At 38.8% G+C, this 20,850-nt stretch overlaps 1 protein-coding gene across 1 annotated transcript; it reads right to left on the bottom strand.

Moving 5' to 3' along the window:
- Window positions 1-940: 940 nt before the first annotated feature.
- Window positions 941-20,605, bottom strand: TXNRD3 (thioredoxin reductase 3). The gene is made up of 16 exons (XM_015875079.2): window positions 20,363-20,605; window positions 14,117-14,177; window positions 12,377-12,486; window positions 11,715-11,828; window positions 9,964-10,036; window positions 9,026-9,145; window positions 8,473-8,615; window positions 6,967-7,082; window positions 6,647-6,872; window positions 6,439-6,531; window positions 5,922-5,998; window positions 4,912-5,068; window positions 4,638-4,745; window positions 3,643-3,738; window positions 2,488-2,622; window positions 941-2,219 (listed from the first exon to the last, which is right to left on the bottom strand). The coding sequence occupies exons 1-16, from the start codon at window positions 20,483-20,485 to the stop codon at window positions 2,157-2,159; spliced, it is 1,815 nt and encodes a 604-aa protein (XP_015730565.1). The 5' UTR covers window positions 20,486-20,605; the 3' UTR covers window positions 941-2,156.
- Window positions 20,606-20,850: the final 245 nt, after the last annotated feature.

Here is a 20,850-nt window from a genome sequence, read left to right as displayed (position 1 = left end):
TGGATGTTCCTTATGTTACAGATATGCAAGTGGTAATTATCAATCAATTTATCTGAACCTGCTAATCAAATCCAAGTATGAAATCAAACTCAATTAGTACCTGTTTACCTAATAATAAATCCAGGAAGACACTATTATTTGCCTTAAAATTTGGTTCCTTTTCCAGTCTCCTCTATAACAAGGCTACACAAGTAAAACTTTGCCATTGCAGGTCAGTTTCTCACAGCATAAAGCCATCCGACTGACTTATGGTTCGACAAATTCCATCTAAGCTACTTATACTGCACAAAGTCCACCAAATATTACCTGCAGTAGTTCATCTTAATCTCTATTCACTTTTTAAATAGCTCAGTTGAACCTCTGGTTCACCTAGTTCAGCTTAGAGTTTTTGGTCACTTCTACATTATTATGCCTACTTTATTTCAAACTACAGCATCTGACTTACTAAGAGAAGAAAACTTTCAGATACACAAGGCTCTGGCAACAAGAGAGCAAGCAGGTGGCTCAAGCCAAAAACAAACAACTCCCCTGAGTTCTGCACAGCAACAGCAGAAGTTCAGCAAGTGTCCCCAGTACCCTGTAAAAGTACCCTGGAGTACTGCTAGGCGTCCATAGCAAACCCTTAAAGCCTTAAAGTTACTGAACACCAGAATACCTGCAATGTGTGATGATAAAAGACTAACACATGTACATATGTAAGACATTCTGGATTACACAGACTGATATAAAATTGCCCTCTCAGTTTGAACAGCAAAATCTGCACATAGAAGTAGAAGCATGTTCATCTCCTGGAGCAAACCCCAGCTTTGACAAGACAAATTCCTTCTCCTTTTAAGAGAACACAGAATGCACAAGTCTATGCAGCATTAGTATTGCATATGAAACAATATCATTTAAGCACAGTAAAACTTATTATGTATGCATTAATGTGAATCATGAGGTCAGACAACAAAATGCTGTGTTATTTATTGAACTTCAAATGCCATATTACATCAGATTAAATAGTTAAAAATTCATTTATTATAATACAGTGTTCAAAACTGTCTTTCAAAACATCTCTTTGAACAAAACTATGAGCCAAATTCAAGCGTGATTCCCCCAGAGTAGAAGGCCAGGGGTGGAAGAAAACTTCTGAGTAATGACTGTACACAACACTACACAAAGTATGACAGCATACCAAGTCATTGTTCTCTGCTGCAACACAAGCTCCAAAGAGACATTCTATGCAATATATGTCACCTCCATGGACAGGCACCTACTATATTAACAGGGCAAATTATCCCAAGATTCTTCTCTTCCAAACTTTAATACTGCACAGAAGAGTACAGATGTAATGTTTCTACATTCTGTGATGTTTTACACTAGAGCTGAAGCTAGATTTGAGACTATTAGCACTAAGTACAGCCATAAACAGCAGTAGCAAATTGACAAGGTCCTGTGCTCATGCTCTTTAGCCCTGACACAGAACTCCTACAATTCAATTGCTCATCTTAAAGACATGCCACCTGAGGTCAAACTATGAATGTGACAGCAGCAATGCCTTAGAAGTTTTGAAATTTTAGACTGGTTGAAGGGAGACACTGGGACTTCAACTGCCCTGTTCATCCACTGCATCCAATTTGTGCCCATCTAGCCTCAACTAGATACACAATTAAATAAAAAAATGCATCAATGAAATAAGATAACTTTCAACTGCTGGTAAGATCCATTCAGTTATACATTTATCTTCTACTTCAGGCATTTAGACAAAGATTCTGGAGCTTAGAAGCGTCAGCTTTAATTTGTGCAACTTGAGGATTTCCTTCAGGAGAAGTTCAGTCATCTGACTGGATGAAGATATCTCCCAACCTTGCATGGCAGCCATCAGTTATAGCTCACCTCACTGTAAGGTTCCGAGCCAGAACGTCAAAAAAGCACATTAGTGCTGATTCCAAGCAAAGTCAGGATCTAATGTTCAAGATTTCCCTGCTGTATTACTGTTTCCATTTGCAACACTATTTACTGAGGAAGCCTTACTAAAGCACCACTCCCCACTGCACTACGTACAGTGGTACTGATGCAAATGTCTATTCTATCCCACAACAGTTTGATGTATAAGGTCTTCCACAGAACTAAGTGTGCAGAGTATGAAAACAAGTAAGACAGCAGGTTTAACCTCAGCAGCCCCGTTGAGTGATGTCTTGTCCTGAAGACTTTGTAATATCCATTGTAGTGAACACCTGCAAGATATCAAAACAATTGCCTATTTACTATGGCTCTGTATCATAATGCACATGGCTATATCAAGTTTTCTTGTGAAATAATAATACTAGAGTTCTTTAAATTGCCACAATGGAAAATGTTGCAGTGCACAATTAACTCTCCCTATCACATCTCAATATCTTGTAGTCGGAAGTTAAGCAAATACTGAACAACACTCAGTATAAAATGTACTTCAGTATTCATTTTTCACAAGTAGGTTTTCAATGGAGTTCTTTTGCCCCTTACCTCTGCACAAGTCGGATGGATACCAATTGTTTCATCAAGGAGTTCTTTGGTGAGACCACATTTTATTGCAGCTGCAAAACCTTGGGTAACTTCACCAGCATTAGGTCCAAGAACATGAAATCCTACGACACGGTTCTTTGAGGTGAGAAGAAAACAAGAATTAGTCGAGTAGGTAAAGCTTAACACAGTTCCAGCACATCAACTCCTACTACACTTAAATTTATATGCTACACAAGCAAGTCAATAGCATAGTCTTGGGAGGAAAGAAAAAAACCCACAAGCCACTCTGAATAAGATAGTTCTGTGGCTCATTTAAGCCTTCCATATCATCATATCAGAAGAAAACAAGCTTTAGCATGAGTTTGACAATTCTTGAACAGCACTAACTCAAAAGATACTAAAGCTAATCAACAGCAGTTGACAAAATTGGAATCTATTATTTTGTAAGTAAGCAGCATGAAAAGTTTAACTGGATGTTCTTTTCTTCCCCCAAACCGTTAAGAAGGAAAATTAAAAACACACTATGTTTGTATTTTGAGCAAGATCTACACTTGTGGCAGTAGCCTGCAGAAATGAGATAAAAGCGACTGCAGTCTGTTTTAGTTCTCTTGATTAATTGATTTATCAACAGGAATACAAAATTTGGCTTAAAACATTTTCCCAAAATATTCCACACTGCCTTCAGAGGAGCTCTAGTCCAAGTCTGACCATAAACTGCAAGAAATGACAAGCTCCCACCACCTAGCATGCTAGAAAAAAGGGATTCTGTAAGGCAAGTCTCCCCTCCGGTGTTTTCATTTGGCATTTTTTGCCTCCAATAAATGCAACCTTTGAGAAAGACACAGGCTTCTAAGGAAGAGTAAGCACTAGTGAGATAAGAGGAAATAACCTATTTCATCATATAATTCCTTCTCTCCAAAGTCATTTTAAACACCAAAGTCTTCCTTTGTATCAGACAGTTTTCAAACAGATACTAGACAGCACTGGCACTTTTTTCCTTCAAGAAAGCCCACCAATCACATTTCTTATCACTGAGGTTTTAGGATCAAAATGTTTGTGTATTTAGCAGAAATCTGTGAAACACATGAACTTTCAGCTGGTCCAAACAAATTGTCATGAATACACTGAACATACACATTCTGGCTTGCTACTTACACTGTCGAGCTTGTTGCAGATAATCTTTGCATAACAAGTATTGTTATCTCTGCCTGGTACTGTCCATTCAAGTGGCCAGAACAAACTGTGATAAACCTGAGGATGACAAGACAGGAATGTGATTGCCTGACAAACTCAATCCAAATTTATTTTTTCAAACTGTATTTGCAGATAGGTCATTTGACATAACTCACTACATTTTGATTACTAGTTAAACAATGAAGTGTCTTTCTCTCTCCACCACCTCCACACTCCCACCCAGCCCATCATCCAAAAGTTATTAGAGGAACACTTGACTAAAAACACATGCTCCAATTTAAATAATTGATTTAACACAGCTTCAGCTTATGATTATAACTGCAGTGAGAAATGTTAGCATAAAATTAATATCTATCATTTATATATGTATATACATGTGTGTATATATATATATATACACACACACACACACACATATATATATATATATAAAATCCTACTGTGCAAAACAATTAAAGCAGATGCTAAATAACACAAAGTGTAATTGAAGGATGTAAGGAGTTAAATACAAAGCATGCAAACAGATCTAAGAGAACTGTCTTCTTCAGAAAATCACTGTCATCAGAAATTATGGTAAAACAGGTGGCTGACACTCTGAAAGTCTAAGAAAAAGATCAGAAAGAAATTTATACCCAATTTATGTACAAAGAACACACAGAAAACGAGCAATCCTGAGAGTCTGATTTACTTCAGCAGTAACAGTATTTGCTACAATAAAAAAACTTACCCACAGCTTTGGAACCTGATTTTGGCCTCCTGAAATCAAATACTTCTCAGCAGCATGCAAATAGCTATGTACAATTCTAATGTTATCAAGTCCAGTTGTGAATTTCTAGGAAGTCCCGCAACTTCATCTTATGACAACACTTTCATGATCAAAGGCCTGCTGAGGTAACCTTTACAGACCCAAAAAAACCCATCAAGCTCCAAGTTAATCAAATACTGAGTGCTCTCACCTCCAAATTTTGCTTTCCATATTCTTCAACGGCTTTCTCTTCAGGTAGCCCACAGCTGCCATACTCTAGAGGAGTAAACACTGTCGTTGGTACGTTGATATAGTCACACTGAAAAAGAGAATATATATTCAGACTGTGCAATCAGTAATTCGTAAGAAAATTTATATAAGCCTTTCCTTTTGTTTACCAAATGTTCACAATCCGACAGTCAAATCACCTCATGTCACTCGAAGCAAAAAGTACTGAAATTAAAATTGTGTTCTTACAGATTTACCTTTGTGGAACTACCACCATAAAGCCTGCGGGCCAAGAGTTTCCCTGCCTGAATGGCAACAGGTGTAAGTTCAAGCTTTCCATCCAAGATATCTCCAATAGCATAAATATATGGCACGTTTGTTTGCTCCATGTCATTTACAGGTACTTTCCCATTCCTTCAGAACAAACAGAAAACAGAAGAGAGTTCAATATCACAACCTTCCTCAGAGCCCTTCAGAAACTACTAAGAGAGGGATGTTCTGCCACAAAGATGCTCAGAAAACATGCTTAGTACTTAAAATAAGAACACATCTTTTCTACTTCAATTGCAAGCTCTTCAAAGCATCAGTTACCTTTGCCTCTACATGGTTGAAGTCAGTTTTCAATGCAAATCTGATGACAATGAAGTTGGTGAGAAATCTTTGGACATTTGATCTTTTACTTGAATGCCATACAGCTTGCAATTTATATTTTCCCCTATGGGGAAAAAGCTGCATCACTCACATATTTAAATCACAGAATTACAATGCAAGGGGCCTCAAGACATCATCAAGTTCAAGCCCCTTGCTTAAAGCAAGCAGGTTCCCTACAATAGGTTGCACAGGTAAGCATCCACCTGTGTCTTGAATATCTCCATTGAAGGAGACTCCACAACCTCTCTGGGCAACCTGCTCCAGTGCTCTGTCATTCTTACTGTAAAGAAGTTCTTCCATGTGTTAGTACAGAACTTTCTACATTCAAGTTTTAGGCCACTACTCCTTGCCCTATCGCTATGCACTACACAAAAGAATCTGAATAAGCTCGTTTAATAAATTTCTAGCTACTGCAAGCTGACTCTAATTCTTCTCTCTCCTGATCTATATAATCCTGCTTCTTTCTCTGTACCAGGTTTTGCTCTGGCTCTAGGGAAAAAAAACAACAAAACCTGTACGGAAGTGAGAAGTTTACTTCTTTAAATCAGCATCATTAGATATTATTAAAAAGAAGTTAAAATAAATCAGTGGCTTAGAGGAGCTGAACAATACTTACTTCTCGTTGATTTTGACACCAATTGTCTGTAAGCCAATATTTCTGGTGCATGCATCCCGACCAATGGCTAACAAAACCTAAAAAAAAAAAATTACACACAGTAACTTTACAGAAGCATAAAGCTGATGAGGTTTTACTCTTCTCTGAAACAGCTTTAAAGCGTTCATAATTAAAGTGACATCTCAAAAACAATTTTAGGAAGAGAAGTCACCAGCTCAGCCTCTCTCATGTGCAACTTATTTCAGAAACTCAACATTAGCTGCAGAACAAACAGAACACCACCACTGTGCACAGAAACTAAATTCCATTCATTTAAGCGTCACTTCCTGCTGACAAGGTGCAAATGAAGATCTTCAATCTGTATTCAGTTTCCCCCCATGCCCCCCCACCAGGAAGTTACTTGAATTATTCACCAAGACAGACTTCCCTTTGCCTTATCCTGAACAGCTTTTAAAGTATTTTAATACACTTTCACAGCATGGCTGTATTTATTTATTTCAACTCCAAAAATGCTTACAGTGTTATATTCTCCTTCAAAAATTTCTGGACCCTCAGTAGACTTTGCTGTCACTTTTAATCTTCCTGGTGTGCCATCCTCCAGCCTTTCTACCTGCATAAACATTTGCAAGATTAGAATTAGCTTAAGAATAGAAAGCATATGCATTTTTACTTGTGTTTTTAAATATAATTTTGTGTAAAGAGAAGGAAGCTAAGAAAGCACTTGCCTGAGTAGGTACAAACTTTCTTATGAATGTTACACCATGTGTTTCCATGTGGGCACCTATTTTTTCCGCCATCTCTTGGTCAAAACCTCGGAGGAGTATGGAACGCACCATTACTGTGACATCTAGACCCAAACCAGCAAGAAATCCTGCACATTCCAAGGCAACATAGGAAGCACCCACAACTAGCGTTTTGCCAGGGCAGTAAGGCAGGGAGAAGAGGTCATCACTAAAAAGAAAAGAAGTTACATGGCTCTTTTAATACAGGTCTTTGCAAGCATTAGAACAGAGAATGTTCAGTCCATTTTGCCTTTTAATCTCACCTTGTAATACAGTATTCTTTATCTCCAGGAATACCCAGATATCGAGGCCTTTCTCCTGTGGCCAGGACAAAAGTCTGTGCTGTGTGATAGGTTACCTGTCCTTTTCTATTAGTTGCCTGTTGATATAGACACAAAAGTCTTTACCATATGAATAGGTTTCACAATGAAGTAAAAAATAAAAATACAATCTTCACCCAAATACTGCAGATATGTTTAAGAACTAAGTGCCATACAGATCACTGAAGATCTACATGTGTAAAGAACAGACTATTAGCTTGTTCTTCTAGGTTAGAGCACCTAAAATCATTTACTTCTTGAATTCTGCCCATATGAACAATTTAACATACATGAGTAGTCAATAACTTAAAAACCTCACAACAGATGAAGGGTGCTCTTCTACCCCTTGCTTCCAAGGAAAGACAAACTAATTACAGAATAACATCAATCACTTCTTATGCTAATTTAGAAAAATATAAATTAAAAAAAAAAATCTACTTAAATGTTTTACAGGAGGGCCTAATACCCTATTTTAAATGAATTATAAGTAATTTAGTTATTTTCTTGATCTCTAAAGGCCCTTGGGGAATTCTGTCCCATCAATGTGCCTCTTCTGAAATCCAATCTTTATTCTTCTTTATTTACCAACACAGAAAGAGAAGCTTCCTCCCCAGGGAGTTATCACAGTTTAGGTTGGAAGGGATCTCAGACATTCAGAGAGTACAACCTATTACTGAAAGTTTCTGTTTTACTTTATTTGTAGAAAAAGAACACTATTAAGAAGATAACCTGCATATGCAGACACTAAAACAGTTGGCAGATGAGGCAAGTAAAGCATACCATCTCCTCTGCACTAATCACTTGGTTTCAAAGGCATTTATTTCAGCCTCCATAAGCTCATATTGAAAACAGACAACTGCAGCCACTGATCCAGATAATTTTCTTTAAAATGTAATTCTTCTAAGTTAACCTTGCTACACCACTATCACTCACAGCAGGATTGCCAGCACATGCTCTGTCTTGCAAGACAGTTTAATTCTTATGCTGATACAGCATAAGGTTCTATCTAGCACTATTATGCAAGTGCTTAATCCAAATTTAATTTCTGCAGCCTGTGCAGTATGCAGTACATATCTTAGTACAAAGAGTTTCCAAGCGGCATATTGTTACTGCTACAGGTTTTCTGTGCTCTTTTTTTTTTTTGGCTCTGATAGCTGACATTAAGCAAAGGTAGTCACTGAGACTACCTCACCATATACATGCAAGACTTCAGTTTAACCAATATCCACCTTACTCCTATGTTTACCAGTCTAGTAACTTACGCCGTGACATGTAATAAAGTAAAACATTAATTCGAATTGGTAACTTATTACAGGAACTACTTCTTTTCAGCTGACTGAAGTAGACAGTGTCAGAATGAAGATTTTTCCTTGATGGAATTTAAAAGGCAGCTCAAGTGCCCAAGTTTTCCCTCCCAACTAAATAAAATCTTTTAAACATTCCACATACCTTAATTTTGTGTGGTTCAACAAATTCTCCATAGGAATTCTGGTACGTCACAGATTTCTCTCTTAACGACAATCGATAGCCCCAGTTTAAAGAGCCAATGTAATTTTGAACTGCTTCTACCATGACCTCCCAGTTGTGTTTAACTGAAACAAGCCATTAATTTCATATTTTAGAAATCAAAACAATGAACCGTTAAAGAAAAGCTCAAATCTTATTCATTGTACATCCTGTTAAGCAGCCATCATTGTTATTAGTAATGATGATACCTATTAAGAGTCTTAAATCACTGTGATGTATTTATCTTACTTGTAATTAACTGAAATAAGCCCATTTGAGAAGTTCGTCCATTTATTTGAGATGATAAAGGGAATAAAACACAATTAGCTTCTAAAAAGATTTTTATGCATGACTCAAGGAAGAAGAATCACTCTGATTCACTTAGTAAACAGAAGCAGAGTTCAATAGTTACCTAAGTCTGAAGTACAAAGAACTGTCATAACTATCACGGAGTCATCTGTACAGAGTCTTGTCTGTCCTCTATGTTCTTACTAACCTTGTTCTTCATATTGCCAGCCGTATGCTCTTGAATCTTTGAGTGCCTGCCCAAGAAGAGCTGCTTGATGCATTAGCTTCTTTGGAATACAACCTACATTTACACATGTACCACCAAGTCCTAAGATGGGAAGAACCATGTTATTGCTTGAATGAACAAAATATTTATGCTTCTATTAGGTGCTTTGAATAGTCACCCATATATCAGTTCATGATAATGCAACAAAACTAACATGAAATTCTGCTGTTAGAGACAATACGAGTATACCAACATTACAAATTTGTATTCAGTTTAAGAGGTCATTTGACTCATCTGGCCAAAAAGGGGTTAGTATGGTGTCTCCAACATAGATCCAGGATAGCTACATAAAGGGCGCTTTGTGAGTTTGATCAGCAGGAGAGCATGACAAAAAGCCCAGAGTTCAATATTATCTATTCTGTGCAATCTGAAATAAGAACTTGCTTTAAAGCTATGAAAGCACATTCACACTTTGACTCAGCCTGACCACTGAAACTCCTTACTCATTCTCAATTGCCAATAGCATTAATAAGGTCAGACAGTAGCTGCTTAATTATAAAAGGTGACGCATGCACAGCCATACAGTCACGCTGTTTTAGACATAACCTAGATCAGTCATTCATGAAATAAAACCAGATGAACTAAAAGGCATTAAAAAAAAAAAACAAACAGGCAAGAGAGTGTGAATATGCACACACACGTTTGGCCACAATTTGAAACTGAATTATAACAACATTTAAGAAAGAACACAGAGTTAGCAATATACAAAAGGGAAGTAACCATCCAGGCTCATCAGTATAGCAACTCCTTTGCTGTATGTTCTAGAATTACAGGAATTCTGCCATAATTTTGAAGAATACAAATCCATACTATCTTATAAATCACTACATTTATCACTGATACTCAAACATCATACTTACCCCAGGTGGTTCCCAGGGGTGTTGGCACAACATAATCTAATACCATCACCTTCTTTCCCAAGGTAGCAGCTTCCTGTAAAAAAAAATAATGAAATGGAAATAAGCCAGCATTAATGAACATTTTCTTGACCAAGGAGTATGACTGCTCATTTGCACTCATGATATACTTAGCACAAATATGTCTCTTGCTAGTCAGTCCCATTACCATGTGCAGCTCTTCTACCTTCTCCACTACCAAACACTCACGTCCTATAAGAACGATGAGAAAACTTGGGCTTCTTCAATCTGAAGAAAAGAAGGTTACAGGGGTACATAACAGCAACCTTCCAGCACCCAGGAGTTATGGTATTGGAGGCATGTTTGCTGCAGTGGCAAGTGGTGGAAGGATAAAAGACAAAGTCTCTAAGTTGAAATAGAACAAACTTCATTTCATGAAGAGACAAGCAGTAAAACAGGATGTTCAGACACACCAGTACCTCAAGATCTCGAGGATTTTCAAGAACAAAATAAGGTTATGCAGGACCTTATTTATCTCACCCTGCTTGAAACCAGAACTTTGATTAGATATCTACCTAATGTCCATTCCCAACTGAATAATCCTATAACCCTATATCCACAGAACCACCAAGCACTTGAGTCAATCTATATATTAGACTTTTCTAAGGGCTCTGAAGCACCTAAAGGTTTGATACAAACTGTTTAAGAGCTCCTGCATACAGTTCATCCTGGATCAAACAAATTCAGAATTACCCACTTATTTCCTATTTTCTGAATAACTGAACTCTTCCACTCTGAACAAGTTGGTAATTACCACCAAATTTACAATTTACATCCCAGAAGGCACTGAGGAAAGATCTGTAGCATTCTGAATATAACTAGCCAATTGAAGCAGTCGTGGGGTAAAGTGAAGGGAGACTTATGTTTAACAGATTATTACACTGTAACTACAGGAAATAGAAGAGCCTTTCAGAAGCCCTCTTCAGTCTGAGTCCATGCCATATCAACCACCTGTGACTGACTATTATGATATATAAACAATTCAGGAGGAAGGGAAGAACTCAAACCTTCTCCCACAGACTGGAATAAAGTACAATGCCATATCTCCTTCTCTACCTTTCTTACATTGATGTAGCTATAGCTGCATACCTAACTGTATCACTGTATAGCAGTCAGCAAGGCTACTAAGAGCAACCTCATCTAGCCCTAACCATAAGCTGATGTTTAAGGTAGCTAGCTGAGAAGCGGGAAACACAGATTTAAATCCCTCATGCAGAAAACTGAGCCCACATCTCAGATCCAGAGGCACTCTGAGTAAACAACCAACTGTGAAAGAGGTGAACAATCTATTACTATTTCTGAAAAAGTAGCAGGAAGGAACAACCAAGTGTGAAACAGTTAATTCAGATAACAATAAAAACACTTCATTTTAGATGACTGGTAGTCCTGAATTCTAATATGCACAAGCACTTCAAGAACAGCCTGCAAGTTTTCCAAATTACTGTTTGGAAGCATTCAAGTGCCTGTACACTGCCCATTCTACTCTCAGCTAGGATCCTAAAACCTATTATTAGATCAAAACCTGAGTAGTCATTGTCTAGGAAGTGGTCCATGCAGACTGTCATGCTTTGAATGACTAAGACTGCTACTGATTTGTTAACAAGACTAACACTACTAATCATCATCATATATATTGTTTTATTCTACTGTGATTAATATGGAAACTTATTTTTGATGAAGTTTTCATGTCATACCTTGGAACAAGCGAGTCCACCTGAGCCACCACCAATAATAATGAGGTCATAATCATAGGTTTCTGCATCTTTGACGTCCCCAAGAAGTTTCTGCAGTGTTCCATTCTCATAAGCCTGTAAAATCAAGTCACCGCATGTTTCCAAGTAAAAACTGATACACAATGCCTTTTCTGACCTCTGATCTGATTAGATCACTCAGTCTAATTACTTCCCCTTCAATATTATAACAGAAAACACAGCTGTTCCTGAATTTCTTTGTCTGTACGGCCAAGGACTCCTCCAAGGCATTTGATGTAGCTGAACCTGCTCAGAAACGGGGATCCCAAAAAATTTTTGCAATTGTTAAGTTTTGGACCCTGGAAAAGATTCAAACATGTTCATGTTTTATTTGCAGGACAGACTTTAGGCCACAGAACATGCAAGGTAAAAATAATTGATGGTCTGTTTCCTCAGTCCTAAAACTTGAATTGCACACTGCACAAACTCTCTAAGAGCCTGTCTGCAGCAAATTCAAGAAAATACACACTTGCATATTTGTAACAGAAATGCAGAGGCTAAGTTAATTCACCAACAAGCTAGACAGCAAAGCACAAGAAAAGTGGCTGGACCTAACATCACCCCCACTCTTGTCTACTCCTAGTTATTACTTTAAAGAAAGTTACCTTGTAAGTTGCATCACAGCCACCTATATGTTTTCCATCGACAAAAACATTAGGCACCGTCCTCTGATTAGTTAGCTCTGCTAATACTTGCTGAATACTGGGTCCATCATCTAAAAACAAATGAAAAAGGGTACATTAAACAGCTATTTTCAAGAAGGGAACTTTTAAGACAAGCTGCCACTTTAAACATGTAGACCGCAATATACTATGGAGTTGTCAAGAAAACCATTATTTTCAAGGCATAACATTTCTATGTAAGTTAGACACAGAAAATGCTTTGCAAAAAGGCTGGCTAAAACATGAAGGATAAACAGGTACTTTGAGTTAAAATCCTTCCGGCTGAAGTAGTTGAAGAAATCAAGTTTAGCCCCATATTTTCTGGATTCTTCCCAAAATCCCATCCTGACAGTGCAACATTTGGTACCACACTTAAAATTTTTTAATATATTTAATTTTTCTATATATATTTACATATATCTATTATTTTTGTATTAGTCTAAATACTACAAAAATTCATAATAATAGATACAAAGAAATAAATACAATTTAGCTACGTATTTATATATATAACACATCTATTAGATACCACAAGAGATCATACAGACAGTATTTGTTTCCAGCAGAAGTGTCTGCAGTTCTGTTCCACTTAAGTGCACACAGTTTTGCCCAGCAACTTTGTATCATAAGAATTTGGAGATCAGAAGAATAAACATGGTCATGTTCAAAGCATTTTCAAGCTTTTTCTATCTGCTACATTGTTTTAAATCTTCCTGTTTTAAGACCATCATTGCCTGACCTGACATCTGAATCACCAGCACCAACAGGCAGGCTCAGATTAGAGCTCTCAACAGTTGCACAGTAGTAAATGTGTGAAGACTTTACAATAATCACTGGTTTAAAATCTTTTACTATCAGTGATTGTAACAACTGCAAAAGAGATATTCTTAATGACAAGTAATTTCAGGAAATCAATCAAACAAATACCGAGAGCTGTACTGTGTATATCTTGGGCTATGTCTAATTTACAGTATCTCATCTTTTATTAATCAAAAGTAAAAAATAAGTCAGAAGAGGTACTTGGATTACTAACATATTTTCCCCTTCAAATACCGCTTAAACACACTTAAAAAGGAAGGATTAGAAACTGCATTTTCTTTCTATGCACAGGAAAAATAAAATTCAAAATCAAATGATGACACTTAAAACAACAGCTTACTAATGGTGTGATGAAGAACTTAGTGAAAATTAATTTAGAAACTTTGTTCTTTAAACTACAGGCTTTATATACAGATGTATAACACACTACATGAGTAGATGAAAATAAAGCAGCATTAGAAAAAAACCCTCAAATGAACAGTCAATAGTGTGGAATTCACATTCTTTCTAATGACTCAGCAACCTTCCCTATGAAGGTCACTGTTAGACCACATCAAACATTAACAATTCATCTAAAAGCCTTAAGAGAAGAGAAAACTACCAAAGGCTTCTTCCTGAAAGATGGGACTCCCAAAGGAGAAACCAGATCTCACATCCTCTGTACATACAATCAGTTGATGGTTTGTACAGAAAGAGGCAGTCTTCAGTTAACTATTTTTTCGCCTCTGTACAATTAAAGTTGGGACTCATGAGTCCTTTCCATGATTCCTTAAGTCTTACAGTTAGTTCAGGATAGCTTAAAGTCACGCACATTCACCCAGTTTTAATTACATTAAGCAACACCTCATACTTTCTACTACTTACCAGTTACATCCAGTTCTAAAGCATAGTACTGTACACCTAATGAGCTGAACAGTTCTTTTACCTGTAACAGAAAAGGACACAATGTTTTTGTACCCAGGCAGGCTGCCAAGACAAAGCTTTCACAAGATCCAATACACAGTTCAGGGTAAACCCAGACTTTTAATTCTCAATTACACAAACACATAAAGGACTTAAGACTCAATTATAATTCTTTGAGGGTATAGCCATAGATGTCTTCCATCAAGTTTGGCACTACTTTGACATTTTGCACAGTCCTCATTTAAAGTCAGGCCACTTAACAGCATTCAGACAAAGTAAACCACAGAGTAATCTCCTATTACAAGTTTAACAGATCTTAAGAGACACCTTATTTATACAACTGGCTCAGCGTCAGACCTCAACATCCCATGAACAGGCAAAAACAATGACAGTAATTGCTACGTAGAAAAATATCATGAAGAAAAATAATACAGCAGTCAGACTTCCTGAGTACTAAGGAAAGAAAAAAGAATGGGGAATAGAAGATAACTTGCAAAACACTGTTAAGCAAAAAAAGAAAAACAAATCAACCCAAAACCAATATAAAAAAACCACAAGAGTAATCTCTAAGCACACACAGAGTGAGGGGAGCTCAAGCCTACCAGCCCTGTATTCAGTCTTTCAGTTTTGGTCACTGTATTTCAGAAAAGATTTAGAACAAGTGGAGAACAATTAATCTAAGCAGTCGATGAGTTTAACTTGAAGAAAAGATGTAGAAAAACAGCTGTGTTTAAATAATTAACTGACTGTCGTAAGGAAGAAAAGTGGTGGAAGCAGTAACTGATGGGATCAAACTGCTTCAAGCAATCATTCTTAGACCACAGGAAAAGGTTTTCCTGACAGCAAGACACTGAAACGCACTGCCCAGGTACAAGACAATCCAGATCATTGAGTGACTTCAAAGTGCACATCAAATACTTTAACTATGATGTCTCCAACTCTGAGGCTTGGGACAAGACTGGAATTTATTCCTGATTTTGGGTTTCTGGTTTAACATCTGCCTCAGCCTCCAGGATCAGACAGAAGCAGTTCTAACTTATTTGCCTTTTTTGTTTGCTTGTTTCCCCTCCCAGATCATTCACATATTAAATTTTTCACGTATCCAGGAGCCAGCATGGAAGCAGTCAATCACCTCTTTAGATGAGCCTTGAAAAGGAAAAAGCCACTCGATAGAACAACACGAGTGATTTTTTTTCCTCCATGGATTCTGGATGCTCTTCTAATACTAGTTCTGAATGGACAGAGTGCTGCTGCCAGATTCAAATCAAGCAGCCTTTTAGAAATGAGATTTTTTATGGCAGCATCTATTTGTAAAACTGGCAAAACTGAAATTGTGTGAACTGTTCTCACGCTTTGACAAGGACATACCTCACAACACAGGTAACGTTACAGCTTATTTACTCTCAAAATACATCTTGGCAGACTTACCTCTGCAAAGAGATGTTGTAAGGCACTGGGTGAAATATCTGCTTTTCACCCTGTCTTGATGTAAGAACAGCTCTAGCGAGAAGCTATAGCTAAACTTCTGCATGCTCCTTGCCAGCCTGGATTCTCAATGGCAGCTTAGTGTGCTTTGTGGTTGATTCAAGGAAAAAAAAATACTTCAACAACCAGCTTTCTGATCAATGCCATATTTATTGACAACACTAAGAATAAGCTGAACCACATTTAATAAGCTTAAAAATGTTAAATATGATAAAAGCTTTTTGTGTCACTGTGATCCATGCAGTTATTGTGCCAAGCACCAAGTATTTCACTGCTCTCTGTTTTCTAACAGTTTCAACTTTAATGAGACAAATATACAGCTTTTCTATTAGGTATTAATGAAAGAAGTTTCCTCATGTCATATTGAAACAGTAACATACCAAAATAAACCCTGCTTGTATATATGACAGCATTAATTTTGTACCCACGATATAACCGAAATCAGAAAGGACTTTTCCAGAGGTCACCTGATGCAGCTGCCTGCTCAAACAGGACCAAACATGAAGCTGGATCACCTTGGGCAAAGTACTGTCCAATTTAGTTCTGAACACCTACAAGGACAGACAACACATCTCCGGGCTGTTCCCTTATTTGACCACCCCCAGTGAAGAATTTCCTTCTCATTTTATTACAATATCCCTTGTTTAACAGTGTGCATATTGCCCTTTGTTCCATCATTGTAAAACTGAGAAGAGTGTGGCTGTTCTCCCTATCAGGTAGGTGATTAAGCAATGTAATCCCTCATATCTTCCTCTTAAGGCTGAACCAACTAACCTCTTTCTAAGACACCCTGTGTCCCAGGCTTCTAAAACCATCTACACAACCCTAAAAACTTTCCTTCTCAACTCATTCTTAATGTCAGGCTTGCTTGCTTACTGGAGAGACCACAGCTACGGACTGAGTGAGTGGGAAACAGCAGCAAAACTGCTCTGCAATTGCTGTTATAAAGCACAAGCTGAATGCCATGAAACATCTAAAACAGCAAAGCTCAAAAAAGATTGCTGCTATGAAGTGGCAAACTACAACTCTGAAGGGAAGTCACAACATTTTCTACTTGGCTGATGTTTTAGTCTGCAGCAGAACAGCAGGAAGCAACAGGCAAGTTTCCATCAGTGGCTTTAAAAAAATACGTATTAAAACAAATGCATCTCGAACAGTAAAACAACAGACAGCAGTGGGGAGGACAGGACAGAGAACATTTTAGAACAAGAAAGGATTACACTCAAGAAGAGACAAGTTTAAAGCAGTGCCTTTAGGTGATGTTTATTCTCTACTGAAGATACAGAGTAGAGAAAAAGAACCAGACAAATATCAGGATCCTAATTAGAAGCAGTTATTATAGATCATATGAATAGATTACGCATGTGTTAATGGTGATGAAGCAGAAACAAGAGTGATAACTATACATTCAAAGTTATGAAATCTTCAATACAGGCAAGATCTTGCTTTGGAAAGGAAAATAAGAGGAAGGACAGAATGATAACAGCAATCATGAGTAGCATAGAGAAAGCGAACAGGAAATGATTTCTGGTAAATGCTAAGAATTCTCCAGAGCCGGTAGCACAACTGAAGTTACCAAATATAAAACCTTCCCAGGCTTTCAAATGAAAGACTCCAGAAATCTTTTTACATAGCACTAAATACAGAAATAGATTGCACAAAGCTTAGAAATTGGTCTAGTACTCGAGAGAACTTGCCCTGGAGATGCTTTTTTGTCATTAGGGGAGTTAAGTGTCATATAAAGCAAATTTAAGCAACATGGTATGTTGCATGTCTGCCATTTCAAATATCAACTAGTATTTAATAGCCACAACCAAACTGACCTGACGTTCCTGTGGATATAGGTGATCATTAGTTATAGCATAACACGTAACTGGAATTACAGGCAGCTTTTATACAGTTACTACTCTTAAAATAATTTCTAATGTATCACAGTGTTCAGACCCAGCAATTTTTCATGCTAAAAAAACAACCCTTTGTTTTTTTTAATATGTCTTATTTAGCATTAGTCTCTTCAGAGAGGTAAGAAGTTAAAGAACAATCAAATTCAGTTACAATGAGGAAGTTATTCCAATCCCACCTCATCCCCACCACTGCCTGACTTAAGCAACTGAACAATAAATCGTACTGGCAGAAGAACTGCACAATTGCCCAGTCATGCTGCCAGCTAAGCCAAACAAACACAGCTACCTAACGAATGCATTTAGAGCTTTATTTGCAGTTCTCACAGAAGTATAATCTTAAAATTCCAGCATGGCTACATCCATTTGAAATAATCATAGAATGGCTTGGGTTGGAAAGGACCTTAAAGATCACCTGGTTCCAACTCCCTTCCATAGTTTGCCACCAAGGAGCTCAGTTTGCCCAGGGTCCCATTCAGCCTGGCTTTGAATGCCTCCAGGAATGGGGTGTTTGAAACAAAGAATTCCTCCCACTCACCTTTTAGAACACAAACATACTGTGAACTAGCAATAAACATCATCAGTTTTTCAATTAATCCTACCAAAACCACATTGGTAACAGCCATCCATGGTGAGACATTCTGCGTAGTATTAATATCTGTCTTTATGAATTCAAAACTCCGTGATTATAGGCTAAATACCCAAGCTGTAACAACTCTTCCAAATTATATCCACTTCATTAATTGTGTAGACCAGATTAGAACACTGCATTATCCATTGTTCTCTCATTCCTTTCACTATTTTCTAAGCTTTCATAGGGAGGAGATGATAATACTCATATTATTGCAGATATTTCTTTCTTTTACCAAATGATGTCTCATGTGGCTTCTCCCTCCACCAGCTTTCTTCTAATCATCCCTCCGCAATACAAACCATTTCTACTGGCTCTCTTCATATTATCCTTCTCTCCTGTTCAAGAAAAGGAACATAAACCAAGGAAACCTGTAAACAGCTCTTTTCTGCTTCACATCCTGCCCCTCCAAATTTACCACCTGTTACTTAACATTCTCATAAGGTCTTTTAACCCTCCTGCTTTCTCTGCTTTGTGGCAGGAAAGACTGTACTCCCCAGATCTAATTGTTTCCTAGAAGCAATTAAAGCAGTTTGATGGAGAAATTCTGTACTAATGCAGGAAAGGACATTAATCTGGAATTTAATTACTGGACTGCAATAGGCCTACTTTTCTCATTAGCTCCTTGTGTTAGTCAAGTCTCAGTGCAATGGTAAAAAGAGATGAATGAATAGGTTACAAGGTTTGAGAACCAAACTCACAACATAACCTCCCTCACAAGAGCTTCTGTGACTAAGTCTAAACTACACACGAGTGCAGCTTCTGAGTCCTTTTCCTGGTTGTCTGCTCCACTGAAGACCATCAGAACTCAATCCCACGCCTCCTATCACATTTTAAGGCACAGTGCTATTAGGTTTAAACGTTTCTTAACGCAATCTTTGTAAACATTCATGATTCACAGTGCCAGATTCTGTGAGGGGTATAAATGAAGACTGATGGCATTATAATAATAGATTCTAATGAAGATCCTGCCTTTCTTACAGAACTTTTGCTCACCAGATACAGCAACGTGTGATTCACACATAACAGGGCTAGAAAGATTTCTGTTCCCTCCAATCATCACAAGGAACTTTTCTTTGGTAGAATGTATGTTATGGCTGGAATTCAGGACTTAGGCTCTTGCAACACGGTCAGCTTTCTCCCTCCAATTTCAAAGCCAGCAGAAAGCTCAACTTTCTTCTGAGCAGCAGATCTATACAAGCTGGACACAAGTCCTCAGCAGGCAAACACACAGCCAGCACCCCGACCTCCAGCCAACAAACCCCAGAGCAGCCCGGCAGTGGAAAAAGTCCCATGCAGCGCTTCCCACACACTCATCTACCTTAGAATCATAGAATTACTCAAGTTGGAAAAGACCTCAAAGATCACCAAGTCCAACCACAGTCTAACCATGGTACCCTAACTCTAACAACCCTCTGCTAAATCATATCTCTGAGCACCACATCCAGAATCACAGAATGATCAAGGTTGGAAATGACCTAGAAGATCATCTAGTCCAACCATTACCAATACTTCCCAGCTAAATCATATTCCTCAACACCACATCCAAATGTTTCTTGAACACTCCCATGGTCAGTCACTCCACCACCTCCCTGGGCAGTGCATTCCAGTGCCTGATTACCCTTTCTGAGAAGTAATACTTCCTAATGTCCAGCCTGAATCTCCCCTGGCGCAGCTTAAAACCATTCCCTCTAGTTCTATCACTTATTACACGAGAGAAGAGGCCAATCCCCAGCTCACTACAATCTCCATCAGGAAGTTATAGAGAGCTATAAGTTCTCCCCTGAGCCTCCTCTTCTCCAGGCTGAACAATCCCAGCTCCCTCAGCCTCTCCTCATAAGGCCTGTGCTCCAGACCCCTCACCAGCTTCGTAGCCCTCCTCTGAACACGTTCCAGGGCCGCAATGCCTTTCTTGCAGTGAGGGGCCCAAAACTGAACACAGAGGAAAAAAACAGCCGAGGACCCAGCTCGGATCTCGCATCACTTCAATACTATGGGGCTGCAATGAGCGGGAAGGACACGACAGCACAGATCGCGGCCCACCCCCCGCAGGGCGCAGTGCCCTCCCCAGGCCGGGAGCCTCCCGCCTCGCCCGGGGGCCGCATGAGCGGCCTGGTCCGGCTCGGGAGGAGGGGAAGCAGCTACTTATGGCCCATATAAAGCGAGGCCCCGCGACTCCTCCTCACTCACCCGATGGCAGTAGGGACAGTAGCTCTTGCTGAAGATCATGACGCGGTGCGTGGCGATGAGGGTCCGCACGCGGAGCTTCAGGCCGTCCCAGTCTGGGAGCTGGGTCTGCATGGGAGGCGGCATGGCGGGGCCGTGCTGGGACGAGAGGCAGCGAGGTGAAACCGCCCGCTCGCACCTCCCTCAGCCAACAGCGGCAGCGCTCACCCGACGCCCGATCTGACCCCCAGCCCGACTACGCCCCTTCCGGAGCGGGGAAAGAGACGGGATGGGCCGAACCATTAGCACGGAGGAGGGAACGAAGAGATGGAGAGCTTTCAGCGCTTTATTTCAAGGTACTAACTAAGAATCATCATCACATAACCCGTATCAGTGTTATATTGGAGATGGTTAAGAGTTACAATTTATCAAAAAATGACATAGAGAGGTGGGTAAATTGCGCTTTTACAAGCACACATCCCCTCTGAGGGGAGGAATGGAGTGAGGCCGGA

This window comes from Coturnix japonica, chromosome 12 (assembly GCF_001577835.2).
Source record: "Coturnix japonica isolate 7356 chromosome 12, Coturnix japonica 2.1, whole genome shotgun sequence".
Taxonomy (NCBI): domain Eukaryota; kingdom Metazoa; phylum Chordata; class Aves; order Galliformes; family Phasianidae; genus Coturnix; species Coturnix japonica.
The sequence above is the reverse complement of the archived record's forward strand: the minus strand, read 5'-3'. Positions and strand labels throughout refer to the sequence as shown.

Bases quoted from the DNA above. Each gene is read 5' to 3' on its own strand.
- TXNRD3 (XM_015875079.2), bottom strand. From the start codon at position 20,485: ATGCCGCCTCCCATGCAGACCCAGCTCCCAGACTGGGACGGCCTGAAG. The intron at 12,487-14,116 runs GTAAGTAGTAGA...ATTTGTTTTTAG, and splicing joins TTTAGAACTGGATGTAACTG to ATGATGGACCCAGTATTCAG. The intron at 5,069-5,921 runs GTAAGTATTGTT...TTTGTTCTGAAG, and splicing joins GGTGTCAAAATCAACGAGAA to GAATGGGAAAGTACCTGTAA.